The 23,748-nt window shown below is 42.2% G+C and overlaps 1 gene segment (V, D, J or C); it reads left to right on the top strand.

Annotated features, from left to right (window-relative positions):
• Positions 1-10,501, top strand: part of LOC123841238 (T cell receptor gamma constant 2-like) — a 61,848-nt gene extending 51,347 nt beyond the window's left edge. Inside the window, 4 exon segments of the C gene segment in view lie at positions 2,052-2,381; positions 4,107-4,232; positions 8,270-8,317; positions 9,954-10,501. Coding sequence covers positions 2,052-2,381; positions 4,107-4,232; positions 8,270-8,317; positions 9,954-10,096 — 647 coding nt within the window.
• Positions 10,502-23,748: the final 13,247 nt, after the last annotated feature.

The raw sequence follows: 23,748 nt of genomic DNA, 5'->3' as shown, positions 1-23,748 counted from the left end.
ACCGATCATATATAATCAATAATACTATTTAATGCTCAGTTAACTATCACATTGAGAAAGTTATGGAAGTTCAAGATACCTTCTATTCTGAAAAGAATGAAACTTCAGGGCTCTAGCTAAGTAAAAGTGACAGGAGGTAAGCATAATCTCTTGCCATCCCGATTTTTCCAACTCATGATTTGATTTTCAAGTTCCTTACTATGATGAATCAGAAGTATTCCTATGAAAAACCGAACTTTTTAAGATGAAAACTAGATTCTTTATTGACTAGAGGCAAAAATTCTGTAAATACCGTGTACTCTGAAAAATAAATCTTGCTTTATATAACATGTTTTTTAAATTAAAGACAAAATATATGGTTGAGGAAATATACTGTCTTACTCTTTTTTTTTTAAAAGACTTTATTTATTTATTTGACAGAGAGAGAGAGCCAGAGAGCACAAGTGGAGAGAATGGCAGAGGGAGAGGGAGAAGCAGGCTCCCCACTTGAGCAGGGAGCCGAAAGCAGGGCTCGATCCCAGGACCCCGGGATCATGACCTGAGCTGAAGGCAGACGCTTAACCATCTGAGCCACCCAGGCACCCCATACTGTGTCTTACTCTTATAATCAGTAAAATACTATTTGCACTATAAAGAAGATGTACAAACTTAAAACAAGTGCATTATGACCTAATATTTATTTATACCTTAAATTAAAAAGTCATCATTGCTTGCTTACTCATTGAGTATAAAAATCAGGAGCTTTGGTGCACAAGCAAAAATTCTGAAGAATTTTTTTTCCTTTCTTCTCACAGGAGAAACCTATTCATTTTTTTCTTAGGAAATGGCCCATGAAATTATTATTCTAACTCCAAACAACTGGAAAGAGAAAATTAGTAAACAATTTGTGTTTCAGTTGGAACTCAAATTGGAAAGAATTCTATTTATAATTTGAATCATCAATTAATAATAATGTATAACCAAGGAATATTCCAGCCTTCAAGTGACATGCCCTTGAAAACCATGATGTTTCATTATATAATTTGACATTATGTCTGCAAAAAACCCAGACTATAACTGTTAACATGACACCATTAGATGATATAACTTTGTTCAGCAGGTGAAATGAAAGAAAATTGAGGGGTACTATAAGTTCAGCAGGCTTGTAGGGCAGATTCAGATTTGGGGAGAGATGATAAGGGTCAAATATGGTGTCTTCTTAGACAAGGTATCTTCAAATGAAATTCCAATATAAAATGTACTTTCAGTGAACATTTCCTGAAGCAAAACAAAATTCTGATCACTGCATTACTTGATTGGGTTACTATATGAAAATTTCTGAAAATAATCAATAATTTTTTTTAAATAGAAGTTTTGGCAATATGGCCATTTTATTTCTAAATTTCAGGCATTGTAAATAATTTGGAGGTGCAGCATTAAACATTGCCCTACTCAAATTCATGCAGTGGTTCAGATGTGAGAATGAGATGTTCTATAGAATCAGAAATCAAGGAGAAGAATTCCAGTATCAGAAATGGGCATGAGATCCCTATTTGTAAATAAAAGGTCAACTTGATAGATTCCCACTCAAACAAGTGAGTGTGTATTGTTTTTAAAAATTCCATGATTTGATCCAGGGCTTTTCACTTAATAGCTGTGACTTTAGGCAAGTTACATAACCTCTAGACCCTCTTTTCCCAAGGAAATTAAGAAAATAAGCACCTCATAATCTTCTGTGGATGAAAAGCCACAGTAAGCACTAATTCTATAGCAACTTTCTTTCCTTTTATTATGTGCTGGGTGTTTCCAAACCCCACAATGTCTGTGTTTCTCTAATTATGTTTTTTTAAGATTTTATTTATTTATTTGACAGAGAGAGAGAGCACAAGTAGGCAGCGAGGCAGGCAGAGAGAGAGGGAGAAGCAGGCTCCCTGCTGAGCAGAGAGACTGATGCAGGGCTCCATCCCAGGACCCTGGAATCATGACCTGATTCGAAGGCACACGCTTAAATGACTGAGTCACCCAGGCACCCTCCAATCATGGTTTAATTGTTATTCCTTTTTCTCCAACAGATAAAAGTCCTCATGAAGACATCTACCCCAAGCCCACAATTTTTCTTCCTTCAGTTGCTGAAATAAAAATCCATAAGGCTGGAACATACCTTTGTCTTCTTGAGGATTTTTTCCCTGACATTATCAAGATAGATTGGCAAGAAAAGGATGGCAAAACAATTCTGAAATCCCAGCAGGGAGACACTATGAAGACTAAGGACACATACATGAAATTCAGCTGGCTGACTGTGACTGAAGCATCAATGGATAAAGAACACAAATGTATCGTCAACCATGAGAGTGATAAAGCAAAGGTTAATCAAGAGATTCTTTTTCCTTCAATAAACAAAGGTATGTGCATATAAACATGAATATAACCTCCTAGAACCCTTTGTTTCAAAGGGAAAACCTTCCCTTTTCTGTCAAGTATTAATGAAAACAAGCAAATAGAAAATTTTTGCTAATGTTGTTGCCTTTAATGAAAGCATAAATGTCCTGCAATTTTCCCACAGAATTAAACAAGTATGGGCTTTGAGGGCACCTGGGTGGCTCACTTGGTTGTGCATGACTCCTCATTCAGCTCAGGTCATGATCTCAGGGTCTTGAGATCAAGCCCGGTGTCAGGCCCCATGCTCAGCATGGAGTCTGCTTGAGGTTGTCTCCCTCTGTCCCTTCCCCCTGTCCTCTCTATCTCTTGAAATAAATAATAAATCTTTTTTAAAAAAACAGTATGGCCTATGGAACATACAGAGAAAAAAAGAAAGACAAATTCACTTAGCCTTTCTCACCTCAGTTTCATCATCCAAAATATTAATGTTACAGTGATGTTTTTTATAGTCATTTCATGGATTAAATGAAACAATATATGTGAAAGCACCTAGCAACTTCACATACAAGAAATTCTCAGAGAGTCCAATTTTGATGGTTTTACTTGATCAGGAAATAAGAACAATTATGTATCTTTCAACAATGTTTTTCTGAGCATCACAATCCTTCTCACTTCAATCTTGCTCTACTCAAAGTATGACCCATAAACAATGAGTTATAGGGGAAAAACGCTGTTCATTTGATGGAGCCGAATCATAGCTCAACCAGAATAGTAATTAGGCTACTGAGGTCTTAGTATGGTCTTGAGTTTTTCAGATTTGAATTTTATATATCAGCAAAAAGTGAAGTATAGTAAGTAAAGACTGGGTGAGGCTTGTGTGTATAAAGGTTCTTTGAAACTACACAATGAATGTATTTCTTACCATTGGTAAGGCTACTCAGCAAACATTATTTCAGTCCTAGTGTGTGCCAGGCCTGGTAGGCATGCAGGATGAACTACTGTCCCAAGGAGGATCACTACAGTAGAGAGAATACACTTTTCCTAATCACTCAGTGTCACTCATATTTCAGGCATAATTCAGGCATGGTGTCCCAAAGGAACCCAATTGGTGCAGATGCTGGACATATTTAGATAGTGTGGGTGGACGGCTAAAGTGCCCTGGCTCTGCTGTGATCGAATAACTCACTAGACTCAGAAATCAAGTCCTGGCGTTAACATCACAGACCAAGGCCCCAGAGGGCCCATAAGAAGGAACAAGTTTGTACTTTTCTCTGTGGTTCACAAGCACTTTTTAAGCAGTGGGGAACAAGCACATAAGAAGACGTGTGAAGAGCTTTCTATATACAAGTTTACATTTCTGAAGTAAGTCTTTGTGTTCTTAGAGTGTTGAAAAAAACCCACTTAGTTTAAGGCTCAAGTCACTAAACCAAGACTTAATCCCTGACATGAGTGCAATTTAACCCCCCAAAAGAGTAACCTTTAGCCAGTCAACATGGGAATTTCTTGGTCAGCACCATGAAACACCCCTTCCCTTCCCCTCCAGAGGGTGACCTTGCCTAAAACAATGGATTCTTTGAATTTTCTTTTTTTCTGCTTCCTCTCTATTGTTAAAACCTTTTCCTTTCCTGTAATCCTTTTGAGCTCCCCTCTACTTGCTAGATGGGATGCTGTGTGATTCATTAATTGACTGATTAATAGCACCATTAGATCTTTAACATTTACTTAGTTGAATTTTTGTTCTTTAACAGATTTGGTGGCAGCGATGGAATCCGAAGTGGACTCCCAGGGGCCTTCAGAGACAAAGCAAAACACAGAGGTGGTAACTGTGAGCCCTTTGAGTTCACAATCCTTCTCACCTGTTCCAGGGGCTGTGGGTGAGTTCTTCTTGGTTCTAAGCTCCATTCTCTTTGTGTTCAAACTCCTAATCTAACTGACTTTGCTTTGCAGGGCAAGCCAGCTTGGGCTGGCAGAGTGTTATGCTAGCATGTTTGTCTGGAGCTCTGTTGAGCTGGTATATTTGCCCAGAGCCTAACTGAACTGGCAGAAGGGTTGGCTCACAGCCAAGTCCCTAACCTTTCAGACCAAGTTCCCCAGGTGGAAACCTCAGTAAGTTTCCAGGAGAATTGGTGGTGGTGCACACAGAGTCTTCCTGTGGTCAAAATTCAGTAACATCTCTTACTGCCCATAAACTAATGTGCACATAATTTTAGTCTTCAGTGTAGATAAAGGCTACTGCCAACAGAGGAACAGGAAGGTGGAAAAAGCCCCAGAAATTGGTGGGCACGAGTCAAGCATTTAGAGGTTGTAAGAGCATTTGCTACCTGAAGCATTTGCTACCTCAAGAACACTCCCTTGATTGTATGAGTTGGTCAGGAAATGGGTTGTATCAGCACTAGGTACCCATCAACCTCAAGAAAACTCCTGTGCAAGGAGCTACACTGTAAAACACAAAATTCTCAATACCAGACACATCCCTTTTAGGTGTTTTTTGGCTCTGAGAAGCTCAAATTCTTTTTTTTTTTTTTTAACGAATGCCAGAAAAATGGTATACTATTTTTATTATTTTAATTTTTAAAATTTTATTATGTTATGTTAGTCACCGTACACTACATCATTAGTTTTTGATGTGGTGATCCATGATCCATTGTTTTTGTATAACACCCAGTGCCCAAATTCTTAACTAATGGTATCCTTAAATTCTAAAGAGATTAGCTCACCACTCTCTGATATACCTGTTTATTTTTCTTTTTTTAATTTTTAAATATTATTTATTGTTTTTTTCTGATATATCTGTTTATTTTTCACCTAAGAACTACAGTCCCAGATTAAAGATATGTAGCAAAATTGCAAAATCTTTATTTTTAAAGATTTTATTTTATTTATTTGAGAGAGAGATAACGAGTTGGGGGGCAGAGGAAGAAGGAAAAGCAGACTTCCCGCTGAGCTGGGAATCTGATGCAGGACTGGATCCCAGCAACCTGGGATCAGGACCGGAGCTGAGGCAGATGCTTAACTGACTGAGCTACCCAGGTGAGCCCAAAGTTGCAAAATCATAAAAGCTTCTTTTGTGTCTTGAGGAACTGGCTTGGTAACCATCACATTGGAGACCCCAAATGTACATAACAGCTTACCATCAATGTCTAACCTGTCAGATCCATAGTCCTGGAAAAACTGTTTACTCTCCGGAGGCTTCATGCCTCCTCCCTCTGGACTCTTTGAACATCTGCAGTTGGATTTCATTCCACTGCCACTTAGTGTGGGTTGTCAATATTCCCTTGTCATTGTGTGTATATTTTCTGCCTTTCCCTGATGCCTGCACTGTGGTAAGGACACTGTTAAAAATGGGTTTCCCCCTTGGGGCACACCTTCTGTGATCTCCAATGACCAGGGCGCCTACTTCACTGGGCAAATCATAGGAGCCTTTAGGAAAATCTTGCAACCTTCCTGGAATTGTCTCAGTATACAACCTTCTGCTCATCCTTTGTGTCGCCTGTTAGTCTGACCAGCTAGTGTAAGTCTCCAATGTCTGATGCTCAAGCCTGTCATCACCAGGTTATGGAAGCCTTCCTAGTTCACAATTAAAAGGATTCTCTCAGTCACAGGTTGCAGCCTGGTGATTAGGTACTTTAGACACAACATCAGAGGAAGACAGCCCTCGACATCCCAGTAGATGAGGGACCTTACCAAGTGCTCCTGCTGTAAAACTAAACAGTGTGGAGGTTCCTCAAAAAATTAAAAATAGAGCTACCCTATGATCCAGCAATTGCACTCCTGGGTATTTACCCCAAAGACACAGATATAGTGAAAAGAAGGGCCATATGCACTCCAATGTTTAGCAACAATGTCCGCAATAGCCAAACTGTGGAAAGAGCCGAGATGCCCTTCAACAGACGAATGGATAAAGCAGATGTGGTCCATATATACAATGGAATATTACTCAGCCATCAGAAAGGATGAATACCCAACTTTTACAACAACATGGGTGGAACTGGAGGAGATTATGCTAAGTGAAATAAGTCAAACAGAGAAAGTCAATTATCATATGGTTTCACTTATTTGTGGAACATAAGGAATAGCATGGAGGACATTAGGAGAAGGAAGGGAAAAATAAAGAGGGGGAAATCAGAGGGGGAGATGAACCATGAGAGACTATGGACCCTGAGAAACAAACTGAGGGTTTTAGAGGGGAGGGGATGGGGGGATGGGTTAGCCCAGTGATGGGTATTAAGGAGGGCATGTATTGCATGGAGCACTGGGAGTTATACAGAAACAATGAATCATGGAACACTACATCAAAAACTAATGATGTAGTGTATGGTGACTAACATAACATAATACAATTAAATTAAATAAAAAAATAAAACCTAAATGTTGAACCTTGTACACATCCCACAGCTACAGAAGTCCCCACCTGACACCTGGTCTTGCCCAGACATAGAGTTTCTGAATCAATTTAGAGTAAGAAAAGTAGCTGACATCCAAACAGACTGCTTTCACCTAAACAGGGGTTCAAGACTTCATACTTTAACTAAATATGAAATCCTTTCTCCCTCTTTTCTTTTACTCTGGCAATAGCCTATATTTCCCTGGTCATTGCCAAGGAGGTTAACCTCTGGAATTTAGAGCAATATTTTATTTCAGGCTAGCAGAAAATCTAACCCTAGTCCTAATTTTTCTCAAGGTAAATAAGACATCTCATTGGTTGACTCCCCTAAAGATATATCCTAAGTTAGTAGGACTACCAAGAAGCCACCAGGATTCACTCTTTTGGCTGGCCCTACTTCCCTGGTTAGGGATAGCTGGAAATGAGGTATGATCAAGACTTTCTCCTCCATTCTTAAAATTGTTGCAGAATCCCTCCGAAAGTAATGGGTACCCCATAAAAATCCTTAGACTCTGACCAAAGCAGTTCTTGAAAGTAAGATAGCCCTTGATTATGACTCAGCTGAGCAAGGCTGGATCTGTGCTGTAGGCAGCACCATGTGCTATACTCAGATGAACACTATTGGGGAAGTTAAAACCCAATAAGATCAGATCAGGGTGCAAACCACTGGGCTTAACAGAGTGACTTCTTCAGCAGGGTCTTTCTTACTTATTTGACTTTAATTGCTTTGAGTCTTGAGACCATGGCATCAAATAGCACTCCAAATATGGGGAATTATCCTGTTTATAGGCATCATAGCAATCTGCCTGGTGTTTTATGTTCTCTCAAAAGCTTGGCATGCAAATTCAAAGCCAGTAATCTCTAAGCAAATGATCTTTTTAAGACTGGAACATCACAAAGAATGAAGAGAATGACCAACTCAAAAATTGTAAAACTAAAGTGGTAATCTGGGAACATCACAAGGGTTAAGCAAAAAGGTAAAGACCTGTGAATATCACCTAGAGTAACAACAGAAACTGTGAGAACTTCAGAGCAGTTGCTGAGAGTGGTGTTAATGCCTTCCATTTTGATCCTATCTCTCAGTTAAGCTAAGAGTTTGATCAAAAGGCAGGGTTGTTAAAAAGGAAAACCACAGGCTCAAAATGTACTCATTTAGTTTAAGACCACAAGTCAGTAAACCATGTCTTCAGACCTACCCAAGTGCCATTTCAACACCCAGAACTGCAACCTTTAACCTGTGGACATGGGAATTTCCAAGTCAGCACTAGGAACTTACTCACTGAATCTACTGAATTACACAGAATCAGACCAACCATTTCGGGAATTGTGGGGCTCAAATTAGTAATGGCTGTCCTCTCTGTTGACTAACTGTTATCTATTTATCATCTATCTATCTACCTATCATCCATCTATCTATCATCTATCTATCATCATTTATCTGTCATCTATCTATCATCTATCCACAACCCAGACAATGTCAAAGAAGGATATGAACAATTCAGTAATACATGTTCTCATTTCTTTTAGAGCTCACTGTTATTGACTCCACAAAAGATTCTCTGAATGATGAAAACAGTAAGTTTTTGTCTATGTTTGCCTTTATATTATGCTATAGCATTTTTTCCACCTGATCAACATAACTGTTGAACTTCCCTGGCTTCAGGGAGAAACTTCAGAATGGCTGAATCTTGCAAAATAGATTGAGTGATATTTAAAGTCAATCCATCATTTCTCAGGAGTGTTCTTCACACAGTAAATGCAGGTTTGGGTGTGAGAGGACTATAAATTAGGGGTGCAGTGATGTGCTCTGAATTCTTTCAACAATGGACTTCATTCACTTCTGTGACCTTTGTTTCTACTGACTGAGGAAAACATGATATCAAGTTGCTTCTAGGTATTTTTAAGTCTTTGTTCTTGCTGGTGGTTAATAACATGAACTGACACTGAGAGCTTCTTGTACGGAAGGTGTTTTGCTGCCCTGTAAGTGCGTTTTGTTTAATTCCCTTAAGAGTCTCTGCCAAGTTTACTCCCATTTTACACATGAAGGCAATGAACAGAAATTATTTAAGTCTCCATGCTACACAGTGAGATCGATGGCTTCATCCCAGACCATCTGAATCAAGAGTTCATATACTTCCTTAGTTTTTATCCTTCCTGAAATCCCAAAGCCAAGGCCCTAAGACAGGTGCACACAGGAGAGGATGTGAGTCCTGGGTTTCAACTGTCACAGACTGAACTTAAACTCCATTCTTTTAATTATCAGCTGCATGAGTATGGGTAAACTATTTACATTTTTTTGAACCCACCAAAAATGACACAAATACCACCTAATTCAGTTATAGAAGATATTACATGGCATATGTAGAATGTAGAATGCATAGGCATCTCATTTAGCTGCTACATCATAAGTACTAGCTCCTGGCTCTTTCTCCCCATTTGAACAAAGGTAATGATGAAGAGCATTGGCTCTAGCCCTGCTGATCCACCCTCCATGTTCAATATCAAGGGACTTCTTGACTCTAATCATCATCATCTTCTTCATTATCATCTTCATCCCACTTTATAGTTTTGCTTAATCATTTTGAAGTTGTTGATATTTATTGCACGTGGAGATGCAGAATTACAGACCAGCTGCGAAAGTCTTCTTAAATGCTGTGTTGCAGGGATTGAAATCTGGATTCTAGTATTTACTAGTTGCATGAAATCAGGCAAATGGCTTCTCTCTCTGCCCAGTTTATTTGTAAAATGGGAATGAAAATTATAATCTCATAGGTTATTGGAAAATTAAATAAGATTTAAGCTTTGCACACAAAGTTCTCAAAATAAGTGACATTTAGTTTGTACTTAATGGATAGTGCCTCTTATTCTTACTTAGAGACACAGTGGGGTTGAAGAAATGCTAAAAGATATTTATCACCAATGCCTTTTTTCCCATTGGATTCATTCATTATAAACACAACTTTACTTTTTAATACCTTGGAAATTCTAAGTGAATTGACCTGCAAACTGGGTTCTGAGTTGTCTCAGTGGTGGTAGTGGTGGTGGTGATGGTGGTGGTGGTGGTGATGGTGATGTAGGTGTTTACTATCCATTGTGCTGGTGTGAGTGTCACTTCAACTAAGTCATCAGAAATGTATACTGTCACCTCTCTCCCATAATAAGTCCTAGCCTTTCAAAACAACACATGAAATTAATAAAATGCTTCTTTCAGACACTCTGCAGCTGCAACTCATGAACACCTCTGCCTATTACACCTACCTCCTCCTCCTTGTGAAGAGCCTGGTCTACTCCACCATCATCGCCATCTGTCTGCTCGGGAGACCAGCACCCTATGGCAATGGGAAGAGTTCCTAACACATGGTGGCACCAAAGTTCCACTTCTTCCCACTGGCTATTGTCCCTAAAAGTGTCTGCTAGTGATCTAGTGTGGCTCCTTTCTGAGATTGGGTTATTTCAGTTCACATGTGTCTTTTTCTACTGTGTCATTACTGAAGAACATGTTTACAAACCACTGGGAAAACAGAAACTTTCACTCTACAGCAAGAACAAATGCTGCCATGACTCAGGGGTGAGACCAGGGGGTCACAGGGGCTTTAGCACCACTCTCTCCTTAATGTCCACCAGTTCCTCAGCCACCCAGTCCCCAAGCCTCTGAGTACAGAAGCATGCAGTCCCTTGGAGGATTACCTGGAAGCCTTTTATTTTACATACCTGGAAGCCACCATCCTTGCTACCTGAAGCTTGTACTGTTTTTCATAATGGGCACAATAAAAGAAATCAAAAATCTACTTTTGCTTCTGTGTTCTTTCATTTGGTGCAATCTAACTGAGAGTCCCATGTAAGGGACAGCATGACAACTGAGCCAACCAATTCAGCATTGGTTGTAATAATGGTCAATTCCACTTTTCTAATTCTTTCCCTCAGATAGTCTTTATGATGCCTTCTTTGGGGCACCGGCCCCAGGGGAGTCACAACCAGTGGAGGTGCCCAGGCTATTTCTCCTTCAAAGATCAGCAGATTCACACTCATTTTGTGTAAGACACTTTGGTGGTGACAGTATAATATTTCGCATGACTGGCGGGCGTGCTCAGACCTATCCCAGTGTGTCACGGACACCATGTTTCCTGATCTCACAAGAACCCCATGAGAGCTGCACTAACACTGGAAGGGTGGGGTGGTTCAGGGTTTAAGAGTTTGAACTTTGAATCCCAAGGGCTTGAGTCTACAGCTATATGAACTCTCTGTGCCATAATTTTATCAACTGTAAAATGAAGATACAGTGTGCTCTGTCTCCTGGAGTTGTGTAGATGTGATGATTTGATTTTGTTGGGTACATGCAAGTCCTCAATAGCATTTGCATCTACTGTTGGCAACTCTAAGTTAGAAATAACAGAAACACACATGCACACACACTACAAATTGGACACTCATTTACATGTATGTGTATATTTCTACAAACATGGGTGTAAAACAAAATGTTCAGTGTGTGGTAAGTTGGTGAAAAAATTAGTGGTTGTAGGGACGCCTGGGTGGCTCAGTCGGTTAAGCATCTGCCTTTGGCTCAGGTCATGATCCCAGGGTCCTAGGATCGAGTCCCGCATCGGGTTCCCTGCTCCGTGGGGAGCCTGCTTCTCCCTCTGCCTCTCTCTCTGTCTCTCATGAATAAATAAATAAAATCTTAAAAAAAAAATAGTGGTTGTATATTTTTCTGTTTTCACTATGAATGCATTTAGTGTAATAACTTTTATATATTAGAATTCAAACAATGCCTCATTTCAAATTGGGATGGATTTTTTTTTGTTTACTTACAATCAGCTTCAGTTTCTGTGAAACAGGTGCTTTTGAAAACCAAGTAGAGGTTCCCTGTGGAAACAACGTAAGACCCAGCAGATAAAGGAAGAAGAAATTTAGGTTCAATCTACTCTTTGATTCTCAAAAATTTGTTCAGATCTGTTTGGACAAATGCCTGGGCCTCTACTTAGAGATATGGAACTGTTTCTGCATGTGGAAAGCACAGAGGCACAGAGGGGAACTAGCAGATGACTAAAGCTGTGTGGGCTGATGTCACTGCTGGGACCCCTAGGCAGTGTCTCCCGTGGCTTCCAACTCCTTAACACCTTCCTTCCCCAAATGGACCTGGGCTGCCCTGGACTGGGAGGTAAAGAGAGGGGGAGGGGGGTGGTGCAGGAGACAGCATGGGGGGCAGGAGGACGCTGGTGTGGTGATGGTGTTTATTTTCTCAGGCTCGTTTTGTCAATGTGCTCTGTCAAATGTGGTTGATTTGTGGAAAATGCTTGAAGTCAAACCGGCCCCTGCTGGTTGGGGCTGTGCAAGCGGTGGCTCGGGTGTTGGAAGATGAAATAAGGACAGTTAAACCACAGCTGACTTTGCTCACTTCTAAAAGGCCACAGCTAATGGAAAGAACATATCCATCTGCGCCTGCTCCTGCTGTCAAACATACTGTGAGGCTGTGGGTGGGGTGTCCCCCTATTTTATACCAAGTTCATTCCAGCACCTGCTACGTGAGTTGGGATTGTATGACCAGGACTGTTGAGACGCTGCTCCTCAGTCCACTCTGATGACACTGCTCTGAAGGAAACAGCACACAGACTTCTTGTAGCACTAGGTGATCCCCGACATTCCACCAGGATCTGCATTTTTGCATGGCAGGTGATTTACTGAGGCTCTGACTTTCCATCTCATTTTGTCAGTGTGGACAGGGTGACACGAGACCCACACCCATGAAGCTACCAGCACAAGTAGACTGTACACATTACAACAGCAGGTGCTTCTTTCCTCACAAGAACACAGACATATGGAGGCCCTGAGTTCAACTCTGTCATTGAATGTCATAGGCTGAGTCATCTCAGTCCTTGTATTGGGACAAGTGACTATAGAGTCAGGCTGAGCAAGGCTCAATAGAAGACATGCACATCATGCAAGTATGCTGGGGGTCCAGCAGAGGAGGACCGTTCAGTAATGTGAGTATAAAGAGCAAGTGTCCCCACTCCCCACACCACCCAAGCAGGATAGAGAGAAGGTGCCCAGTCCCGGGATCCACTCTGTCCAGTCCTTGGTGGAAACAAAACTCTGTTTCTGAGATCACCACCCTAACTTTCACAGTCTGACTTCACAGCATATTCTCACCATAGACTTCACTCCTCTTAGTCTGTGGTTGGGAGCCAACCTCTGGGTGAGCTTTGGCTTCCATAAGCATGGGCCCCATGCTACAGCTTCAGCCCAGCATGCATGGGAAAGAGCTCTTTGTCAGGGTAAATTGTAAGCTCACCTCTTGCTTAGACATCATCTGTGTGCATGGTGTATATGTGACTCTCCTCTTGACACAGGATATTCTAACTGTGACCACACCACTGAGTTCTTGAGATTTGGGTCCAAAGGCCAGAATCTGCAGACCCTCCTTGCCCCTTTCTCCACCTTAAGAAACTCTTTCTGGTTAAGCCTCAACCTCCCACACCCCTCCTGGTGGCATTTCTGTCATTTGGTCCATTCTCAGAGCAGCACAGATGGAACTCATCTGACTTGTAGAAATGCACATTTGACTCTGTCATTAAAATCTGTAGTTATTTCTTCAGGAAATATCTCTGGTGAAATAATACTTGTTTTCCGTTATGTACATTTTTTTCTCTAAAATCAGGAAAAAAATCTAAATGAAAGTAGAAGAAAAATATTTATAATATTTCCCCACAATATTTTGCATCCTCTTAAAATTATATTTATGTAGTATACAACAGTATGGTAAATATCCCATAGGACCATATTTATAAAAATAAAAACCTAAATACATATTTGCAAGTCAGAAAGACAAGAAGAAAATACCCAGGTGACTTCAATCATTTCTGGATATTCCAAAATTTCTACAGCAAAATGACTTTATTACTTTTACATTATAATTTTTAAAACAGGGTATAAATAATATTGGCTGTATGACCACAATTATGTGAACATACAAACACAAAACGAAGAAGAGACAAATTAAACTGTCAGCAGTGATGTGGTCACAGAGTTTGAAGGACAGGTTCTGTGATTCTTGTTCTATGCACATTTTTACAAAAAGCTTGTGTTACTCTCACATTCAGGGAAAGGACATAAGAAAGAGTAGCCATGGGAAGACAAGGTAGCAGGTGAGGGATAGAGCCTACTCACACACAAAGGAAGCAGCCTGCCTCACAATTGCTTTCCTCTTGTCAGATAATATACCTTAAATAAGATATTTTCTTCTCCTGAGAATGTCTGCCTGCATTATCGCCAAGAACCTATCTGGTAGAGGAGAATAAATGGCAGAGAATCTTAAAAGATTTGTCCCACATCTTAACTTCACAGTTCAGGTGAAGTCTGTGGTAACATAAGTAGATATGTGTATGACGGTTGGAAGCCTTCACCCTCCAGCCTATTAAACTGCTGTAGAGACACTGGGGCAGATTAAATGCCTTCTCACTTGGAATTGAGTCTGAGGAAGATGATCATACCACATCTTCCTGTTTCTGGGCTTGCTTTCCACCTGTCAAGCTAATGGCATTTGAGCCACAAGGAGCTGACATGTCTTGGAAGTATTTGGGAGTCCTAAATAAAGCCAACCATTTAATTAAAACACAATAATATGTATGCTTTGCACAATTTAAAAGTGAATGTTAGCAAGGCCCTCTGGCTATGGTCAACACATCTTCTCATGGATGACAAAAATAAACCTGGATTAGATCAACAAAACTAACCATTTCAGTGGCTGGGAAATGCCCAAATGTATGCAACAGTCTGAGGATCGTTTATGCTTGAAAAACTGCAGAATTCAGGAGACAACAATGGTGTTTTTTGCCTACAGTGGCTCCCATTCTTCCCCCTCCCAACAGCCAGCATCATAGGCATAAAGGTTCGTCCGAGATAGGACAGGCCATGAGGACTGGCAGCAGAGTTACACAGTGTGAGGAGCTGAGTTAATTGGGGGTGGGGAGTGACATGAAGGCGAGCTGACAAGCTGTGTGGTGTGCAAGCAGGAAGGCCAGGAGCTCTGCTGAGGTTGTGGTCATGGCTGCTGCAAGCATGTGCTTGGCTGAAGCTGTGTGCATGCTTAGAGAGATTCAAAAGAGCCCAAGACAGCCACACACTGCTGGCCGACCTTGAGGTGATCTGCATTTGCAGAGGAGCCATCAAAAGATGCAGAAAAAGTATAAGCTCAGAAGACTTACCCTTTAGCACATACAGTCTATGTGCTAATTGCCTAAAATATGAAAGTGCTACCCAATACCTACAACAAAACCATTTGACAGAAGATGGAAGTCTTAATCAAGTTCCTGGGACACAACCCTAGGTAATCTTGGTGACTATTAAGCTACGTAGACGTGGGTGATGCCCAGGAAGCTAGGCTGAGGAAGAAAATAATTTAAAAAGAAAACAGAGGAGTCAAAGGTAGCCACATACTGCAGGATATAATATCACAGATTAAGTCCAAGCAACTTTCTCAGCATACAAACAGCAATGAAAGCAACCTTTTAGGGAAAAGTCACAATCTAGAGTTGCTACAATATAATTTCAACAAAATATTTTCAACAAACAAAATAGGTACAGGTCTGTGATTCAACAGTCTTACACAATTCACAGCACTCAAAATAGGACAGGCAAAGAATTGGAAAAGTGCCAATATTATTAGGGGGAAACCCCACCACAACTCACAAACTGTCCTTGAGTGTGTCCAGATATTTTCTTTAGCAAAGACCTCAATGCAACTATTATGTTTTTTAAAAAAATTAGAAAACCATGAATGTATAAAGAATGTATTAAGAATTCTTACAACTGAATAAGATAAAAAAGAATATAACTCACAGACCTGTACCTCTGAAACAAATAATACGTTATATGTTAAAAAAAAAAAAAAAGAAGATAGCAGGAGGGGAAGAATGAAGCGGGGGGAAATCGGAGGGGGAGACAAACCATGAGAGACTATGGACTCTGAGAAACAAACTGAGGGTTCTAGAGGGGAGGGGGATGGGGGGATGGGTTAACATGGTGATGGGTATTAAAGAGCGCAAGTACTGCATGGAGCAGTGGGTGTTATATGCAAACAATGAATCATGGAACACTACATCAAAAACTAATGATGTAATGTATGGTGATTAACATAACATAATAAAAAAATAACTATATATTAGGAGGCTTAAAATACACATTTCTCCAAAGGAGGTATATGAAATACTTAAGCACCTGAAAATATTTTCAACATTCAGTCCACAGGGGCAAATGAAACCAACAAGGACACACCACTTCATACCTGCTACAATGTCTGTCACCAAACAGACAATCTCTAGGATGTGTCAGTGAGAACAGGGAGAAACAAGCTCTTTCTTAAAAAATTAAAGTATAATTAACATATAGTGTTATATTAGTTTCAGGTGTACAATATAATAAATCAATAATTCTATGAATTCCTCAGTGACTCTGACTCAGTATTTATGGCATCTTTCCCAAGGGAATACCTTCCTCTCTGCAGAAATCAACAATATCAAAACCAAAGCACAAAGCAAATCAAAATCCCTGATTAGGTCAAACAAATGGCCTATAGTATGCATTTTGTTAGAGAAATGTCAATTGTAAAGCACAATAAATGGATAGCCTTTTACAAATGTATAAAGTGCTATTACAATGGTGAAGAAATATTTATTCAATAAAATGGTCCCCACCAAAAGGAGGGAATTACAAGAAGACAGAAAAGAGGAGGAAGCCCGATGTGGGAGTTCGGCACACTCACACATGATGAGAGAGACCATCACAGTGAGGCTCAGGGCACCGGGGGGGTGCGGGGGGTAACACTGGGAGAAGCTGGAGGAAGCACCAGCCTCATCTCAGGAGCCAGGTGCTCTTGGTGTTTCATTCATCCTGAGTTCTGCTGTATTAGTGCCTCTGAAATTGACTGAATCACATAAGCATTCAAGCTTCAGTCACATTAATGGTTGATATGCATTTAACCAAGCTCAATTTGATGTTTACACACAATTACAAAACTGACTTCCATTAGCTGTCCCTGCTGCTGCTCCGTGATAAGTTTCTCATAGAAGAACAGAGGGCACAGGATAAGTCTTATCTTGATCTGATTCAGGTGATTTAAAATTACTCTTGAACCATAATTCTGTCCTTATAGATTTCTACACTATAAATGCGATTATCCAAAATAAAACCATATACAAGGTTATTTTTTCCCCACTGTTACTTGAAGTTATAGCCATGCTTTACTTTCTCTAGGACAGGAGAACTTCTTTTCCTATTAGGCAAGGCAAACGGAGCCAGATGCTGACAGAGCATAATCACAGCATGTGTTGAAACATCCTGGGTCTCTGCATTGAGCCTCAATCATGTCACCAGCAAGAGGGCAGGTATAACCCCTGGGCTTCCACTCAGGCCATCATGCAGAGAAAAATTCCAGCCCAATAATGAGCCATGCAGCTCAGTCCATTATGGGGCTTCCTGGTCAATGTCCGGGGGTCTCAAAACCCACAGGTGATGAAAAGCCCTGGCAGGCCTCAGGATCCCACAGTGCTAGGAATCCCTCTGCTCCTCACAGGAGGGTGGGGGAAGCCTGGGGTGACTGAGCATTTGTCTGGCTGCCTGTCTCCCTCCTCTCGCCCTCCACGTTCCTCCCTCACCCACAACTCATCCCACTCCAGCACCACCTGTGCTGATGGTGGCCCCTCAAAGCCACCGCCTGCCCTATGGAAGCCACGGGAGACCCTGGAGGGTCTCTGACTCTTAGAGTTGCTGTCTCAGCTCAGCCTGACTGGTTTCCATCTCTCTGTCACTGAGGAACCGGGCTGTTCAGATGCACAAAGTGCTTAGTGTCCTAGGACTGTGATCCCAGGGACAGAGGTGCTGGCTGTTTCTGGTGTTGGAAGGGGCTTTTCCCCAGGGCTCACACTGTCTTCTAGGGAAGCCTGGCCTGACAGCTCAAGAGAGGAGCCACGTTCTCTCCCCATCCTGTCCTCCACCTGCTCTGGATTTCTGCTGGGCCCACTGAAGGATGGAGACCTGAGATCCACCTCACCCCCCGAGTGGGGCTCCGTTCCAATCAGCACTTCCAGGGTCTTCCTTCTAGCTCGGTCCCTAGCCAGTCTCAGGAGCCTAACCTGGCGGGGGGGGGGGGGGGGACACTTACTGGTTCCTTTTCTGCCTCTTGAGGTGACACTTTGAGATCCAGCAACCACGTCTCCATCTGGGCGAGGAGGCACGGAATGATGAGGAGCACACAGCCGCAAGCCCCTGGAGAAAAACTGGAAGGACAGATGTGACCAGGAGAGGGAAATGCAGTTTCCGGGAGCTCACACTGGAAAACGAGGCTTCACCATTATAGACGGTGATGGTACAGAACACATGGGAGGCTGGACCTGTGACAGGATCACTTTGGGAGTAAAAAGGCACTGGTCACTGCTGTCGTCAGCTGAAAGACACATAATCCAGCACCATTCGAATTAGACATTTTACGTGGGGAAGACACCTGCCCCCAAACACACCTGATTGAGCCAGAAGCTCCTAATGCCTGGAAAAGCTCAGCCAGGCCCGGCTCCTGCCCACATCACTCTGTCTCCGGCCCCTGAACGTGCACTGGGCCAACGTGGGCTTCTCCGTGGCGCCCGATCCCTCCCTGGCTACTGGTGCTCTCCCTCCTCCCAGGGTCTAGCAGGCTAGTGTGCTGGGAACCTAAGTTTTGTCCCCCACTAGGTGCAACATGCAAAGGCACCCTCCCCACAGAAGGGACCCCTGAAATGCAGAGGCGGGGCTCCCCCTAGTGGTCGGGAGCCCAGAGATCATCCCGCAGGACCTTGTCCCTCATCCCCCAACTAGGGTTCCTAGCGACATGACACCTGCCCAGAGTGATGCCAACAGGAGCCTGACTGACAGAATGGGGTCAGGGGACATCGGGTGTGAAGTCTGTAAGTATTAACACAGCTGCAGAGCCAGCATTGGTTAGCAAATCACCACACACACACACACACACACACACACATGCCCTGTAGTCAGAGTGAGCTTCCTGGAAGAGGAGGCATTTTACATTCTGATACTCATTAAGTTTACAGACTGACATGAGGTGCAATTTAGTACAAACATCTACACATCACCAAAAATTTGACAACCTTCATAATCAGCAATTACTTCTCATACCAGCCACATTTTGTAGTCACTTTTCCTCTAACAAGTTTATGTTTATAGGAGCATAAAATTAATAGATCATATAGAAGAGAAATGTCCAATCACTGGCCTAATGCCTATACAAGGGAATTCTTAATATCTTTCCTTTGATTACTTTTTTTTTTTCTGCTGTGTAACTCTGTACTCAATGTAAGCTCATCAGGAAGGAACATCATTAGCGTTCTCCACATGTTCACTTCTCCGCCAGCACCCACTCACATTTCTTACTGAATTCCGTGTAAAATCAATACAACTCACTTCTTCATTTCCCCAGTAACTGATAAAGTCTCTACCGCCCTGCTCTGTGTTCTGAATCTGCTGCAGGGGTCGTATGTACACGTGCAAGGAGCAAATAAAGGAGAGACTGAGGGATGGATCAGTTCACAGAAGTCAAGACACACTAATTGCAGGATTAGCCTGGACTCAAATCTCAAACTGAATATCACAAGAAATGAGAGAATGCTTTCATGGTGCTGGAGAGGGACAGGTTTTCTTAAACAGGACTCCAAAGTATACAAAGTATGTGGTCAACAAGAGATTGACTACAAAATTGAGGAACTCTGTTTAATCAAAGTGCTTTACACCAACTTTAGACAGAAGATAGATTAGCTCAGGATATTTGTGACAGGTAAAACTCACAAGAGATAAATACCTAAGATACATAAATACATTCAAGTCAACAAGTAATTAATGACAATTACTATAATCTTAATTTTAATAATTTAATGTATATATCATTTTGTCTTTATTTGCTTTTATAATATATTTATAATAATGTGTTATAATAATATTTGTATTATGCATATTTGTATTATAAGATTAATAAGTTATTATTAATATTAAATATAATCATAACTAACAATCATCATTTGCCCAACACGGTCCTTACTGTTCTGCATGTTGTACATTATTGAATCTTCATGAACCTTTGAGGTAGCTGCTGATTTTCCTGTCTGCAGATGAGGAGCTGAGAAACAGCGGTAAGAGCACTGACTCCAGGGCTCACAGGCAGGACATGGGGGGCCCGGCAACAGCACAGGAGGCCTGGCCCTGCTGTGCGCTGTAGCCTCTGCGAGCCAGCCTCCCCTTTGCTGCACCTAAAGCACACGGAGAAGCTCGTCTCTGAGGGAGACACTTCATGGACACCTGGTGTAAACAGAGACCCTCAGCTTCCTCATCATCAGACAGGAGCCCAGAACCTCCTCAAACAACGTGATGCTGTGTGGGAGCCCTCAGGCTGGTAAAATCTTCGCTGTCAGATAACAGGATGGACGACGGTTATGGAAAGCATGGATGTGTATTTCCCGGGACCAGCAACCCTGGGATGAGATTCCCGGGGAAATGCTTACTCCCAGCGTGCAGAGCTCCTGAGCTGTCGGTGACAGGCTTGCTGGTGAAGCCAGCCTGGGCAACAGTATGAGTGTCTGTCACTGTCAGTGGATGAATTAATGCAGTGGCTGTAGCCTGGGGCACCAGGAGCAGCACCGAGGAGCAGTGAACTGGGGGACAGACAGATTGACAGACACGGATTGACAGGAATGCTGTGCCATTTATATAAACGTAAATATGCATTATTCACAAGCAAATCTCTGTAGTTTTCACAGGTATGTAAGAGACCAAACATATCAGTTGATCCTCTCATTTGAGGCTGGGAAATGGGGGTCATGCAAGGATGAGCCATTTTCCCAGAAGTACCAAGCACACTGAGTACAGAGTTGGAAAAACGGGTTTCCTGCCTAGTATTTCTGGGCCCTTCCCCTCACTAAACTGATCTTTGCTGTAGTAGACTACTACTTCACTTACCTGGCCTCCAATAGACTATAAGGTGTGTGTCATACCTACAATGGCCAGCAGGGGGAGATAGAAGTCAGTGTAAGGAACAAGCAAAATACTGTAGTTTCTAAGTGGGAAGCTCATTACTGAAAACAAATGGGAAGTCTAACAAGATCACATTTGCATTCAAAGCAACAGCTCAGTGAGGACAGAAATCAATCCCTGAATCACAAATATCTAAGCAGGTTACATAGGACACAGGCTTTGAGAGCCTGTGTGACTTGAAGTTCTTGGTGTGCTCTGTCTTAGCTGGACAATCTCAAGTAAGTTACCCAACCTCCCTAATCCTCTGTCTCATCTGCAGAATAGGATGAATATCACCTGCATTATGCTTGCAGGGAAGGAATCAATATGCACAATGTTTCACATTCAATAAAGTATATTTGTTATTATTCAGTGATTTCTGTTATGACCTTTAAAAAGTTAGTCTGGTTTCTAGGCCCCGCCTTGACTCTTCTGGAAACTGTCCTGGGCCAGCCCTTCCACAACACTAGCAGGAGATGGGGTTGCTTTCTGGGAAGCTGCGGGGCGGCATCGAGGAGCACCGGGCCCGGGAGCAGGAACTGGGCCCTCGTCTGGCTTCCTCTCTCCTCCACCGTCAACCCCTATTTTAGTCCAGTATGTTGAGTCGTGATTTGCATAAAGTCACGTTTCCTTCCAAGTCTCAGCCCAGACTGACTACATGAAAATCCTATTCACTGACAGTTTCTCCTCATCTTCTGTGCAAGAAGCAGAGTGTGTAATTCAGTTTTATTAACACTCTTGTACGAAACTTCTAAAGCATACATTATTTCATACTTATATATTAAACATAGCATCTTCCAGGCATTTCTCCAAGTGCTCTTGATACAGAGGTATGTGCCCTCACAAAGCTCATTAAGAACACAATAGACCAGCCACCCTGTGGTCAGAAAACAATATATATAGAGAGACCCATTTACAAGTCATGAAATCGTAAGACAGTCATGATAAACAGACTATTTCTCATACTGTTCCTAGGTAGCACATCACAGCCAGCTGAGATAGAATTATAAGCACTAGTGTGTATGTGATGACCTTGTCCCTGAGACAGTAATGTTGGTGACAGTTCTATCATCGCCATCATCATTCAGATGTCTTGACACATGATAGGTGTGATCATCAGGAGAAGCCAAAGGAATAAATGTACATTTCTGAACTTGGACCCATCCCGTCACCATCCCAAGCACAGACCCATAGGCCTGCATCCCACAGGCCCCAGGAGACCAGACAAGAGGACCAGAGAGAAGAAAGGGAGGATGGACAGAAGAGGCTCATATGAAGACAGTGCCAAGAGCAGCAGACTGTGGTCATCAGAGAGATGACACAGATGGAATGACATAGAATTTAAAGTAGCTACTGAGGCCATAGAAAGAGAGGTAGAGAGATAGAGATAGAATGTAAAATAGATAAGACAGATGTCAATAGATGAAGGAACTAGGGAGTAGAGATGGGCAGACATTGGGAGACAGAAGTACAGAGACAGATGAGAGACATAGAGAGAGACACAGAGAGAGAGAGATCAGGAGGAGACAGAGGAGAGATAAAGAGAAAGAAAGCAGGAGAAGGAGACCCAGCTAGAACAGGAGACGGAGAGAGAAAGACTCAGAGGGACGGAGAGCAACAGGACAGGAGACAAAGAAAGAGTGTGGACACAGCCATGGGGACAGAGGGAGGTGAGGAGGGGGGAGCAGCGGGGGGAGGGACACAGAAGGGCAGCGGGAGCAGCCCCAGTGCCAGTGAAGGAGCTGGGGACTCCCTGGGACACGGGTCTGGTCCAGTGTCTCATTAGAGGGTGCCTGGGGGAGATTTCCTAATTCTTGAATTCTCTCTGATTCCTTCTGCACTTAGTGGTGGTAATAATTCCATAGAGAAGAGCTGTCATTCACAAGCTCTGTGTAGCCTGAAACATAGTCTGTATGGAAATGGGCAGGTAAGTGATTGATTCTTTTATAATGGTGTCATTTCTCAACTGAGGCCTGATACTTGTGGTAAGAAAGGGTATTTGATACCACAAGAGAGACACTTGGAGTGCTTGTGTCTGGATTATTACTGCTTTCTTTTCTTTTTCTTTTTCTTTTTTTCCAGTGCTTAGCTAAAACGAGTATTTTTTAGAGGAAATAGATTCAAATTATAGACCATAGAGTTTTTACTAAACATGAAAAATTATATATTTGTATTTTTCCCTTACACTGAAATCTTTCTAATACTATCAACATGAATTTATAAAAATATACATATAAACAACATTATAATCACCACTAACAACATAAGGCCTGGAGGATGAAATTTAAGATTTTTCCACTCCCTCTCTCCCCACATCGTTTCTAGGGTCCCCTGGGCTCCACGAATAAAGTCTAGTGTCGACAGTGCACACTTTTCAGTGTTTTAGCCTATGACTTCTTTTAACAGTTTGGTGGAGGAGATTTCTCTTAGATCTTTTTTATTTTAAAAATTTTCCTTGAGGCACCTTGCTGGCTCAGTCGGTTAAGCATCCGACTCTTGGTTTACACTCAGGTCATGATCTCAGGGTCCTGGGATTGAGCCTTGCGTCAGTCTCCGCCCACCGTGCAGTCTGCTGGAGATTCTTTCTCCCTCCCTCTCCCTCTGCTCCTCCCCCTGTTTGTGGTCTCTCTCTCTCTGAAATTAATTTTTTTAAAAAAGAATTTTCTTCCTACTCTAGTGTGACAGCAGTTTTACTTTCTTAATTTTGGAACCATGAGACTTCCGTCCCAGCAAGGATTTTCCGGGACTGGAAGACACTGCGCTTGCCTGGGAGCATCTGCTCTCAGAGCTGCTCCTGGGACAGCCTCCTGTCCCCCGCACATGGGGTCCCTGAGCAAAGGACGGTCACCCCGAGTCCCTGCGCTCCCTCACCTCCCAGCTTCTGTGATGACACTTGGTATTTGTACTCTTTTTGACAATAGCCATTCAAACAGGTGTGAGTGATATCTCATTGTGGATTTGAT

Source organism: Mirounga angustirostris, unplaced genomic scaffold (genome assembly GCF_029215605.1).
Source record: "Mirounga angustirostris isolate CCGP_5_RB_7025 unplaced genomic scaffold, mMirAng1.0.hap1 SCAF_12, whole genome shotgun sequence".
In the NCBI taxonomy this organism is placed as follows: Eukaryota; Metazoa; Chordata; class Mammalia; order Carnivora; family Phocidae; genus Mirounga; species Mirounga angustirostris.
The sequence above is the reverse complement of the archived record's forward strand: the minus strand, read 5'-3'. Positions and strand labels throughout refer to the sequence as shown.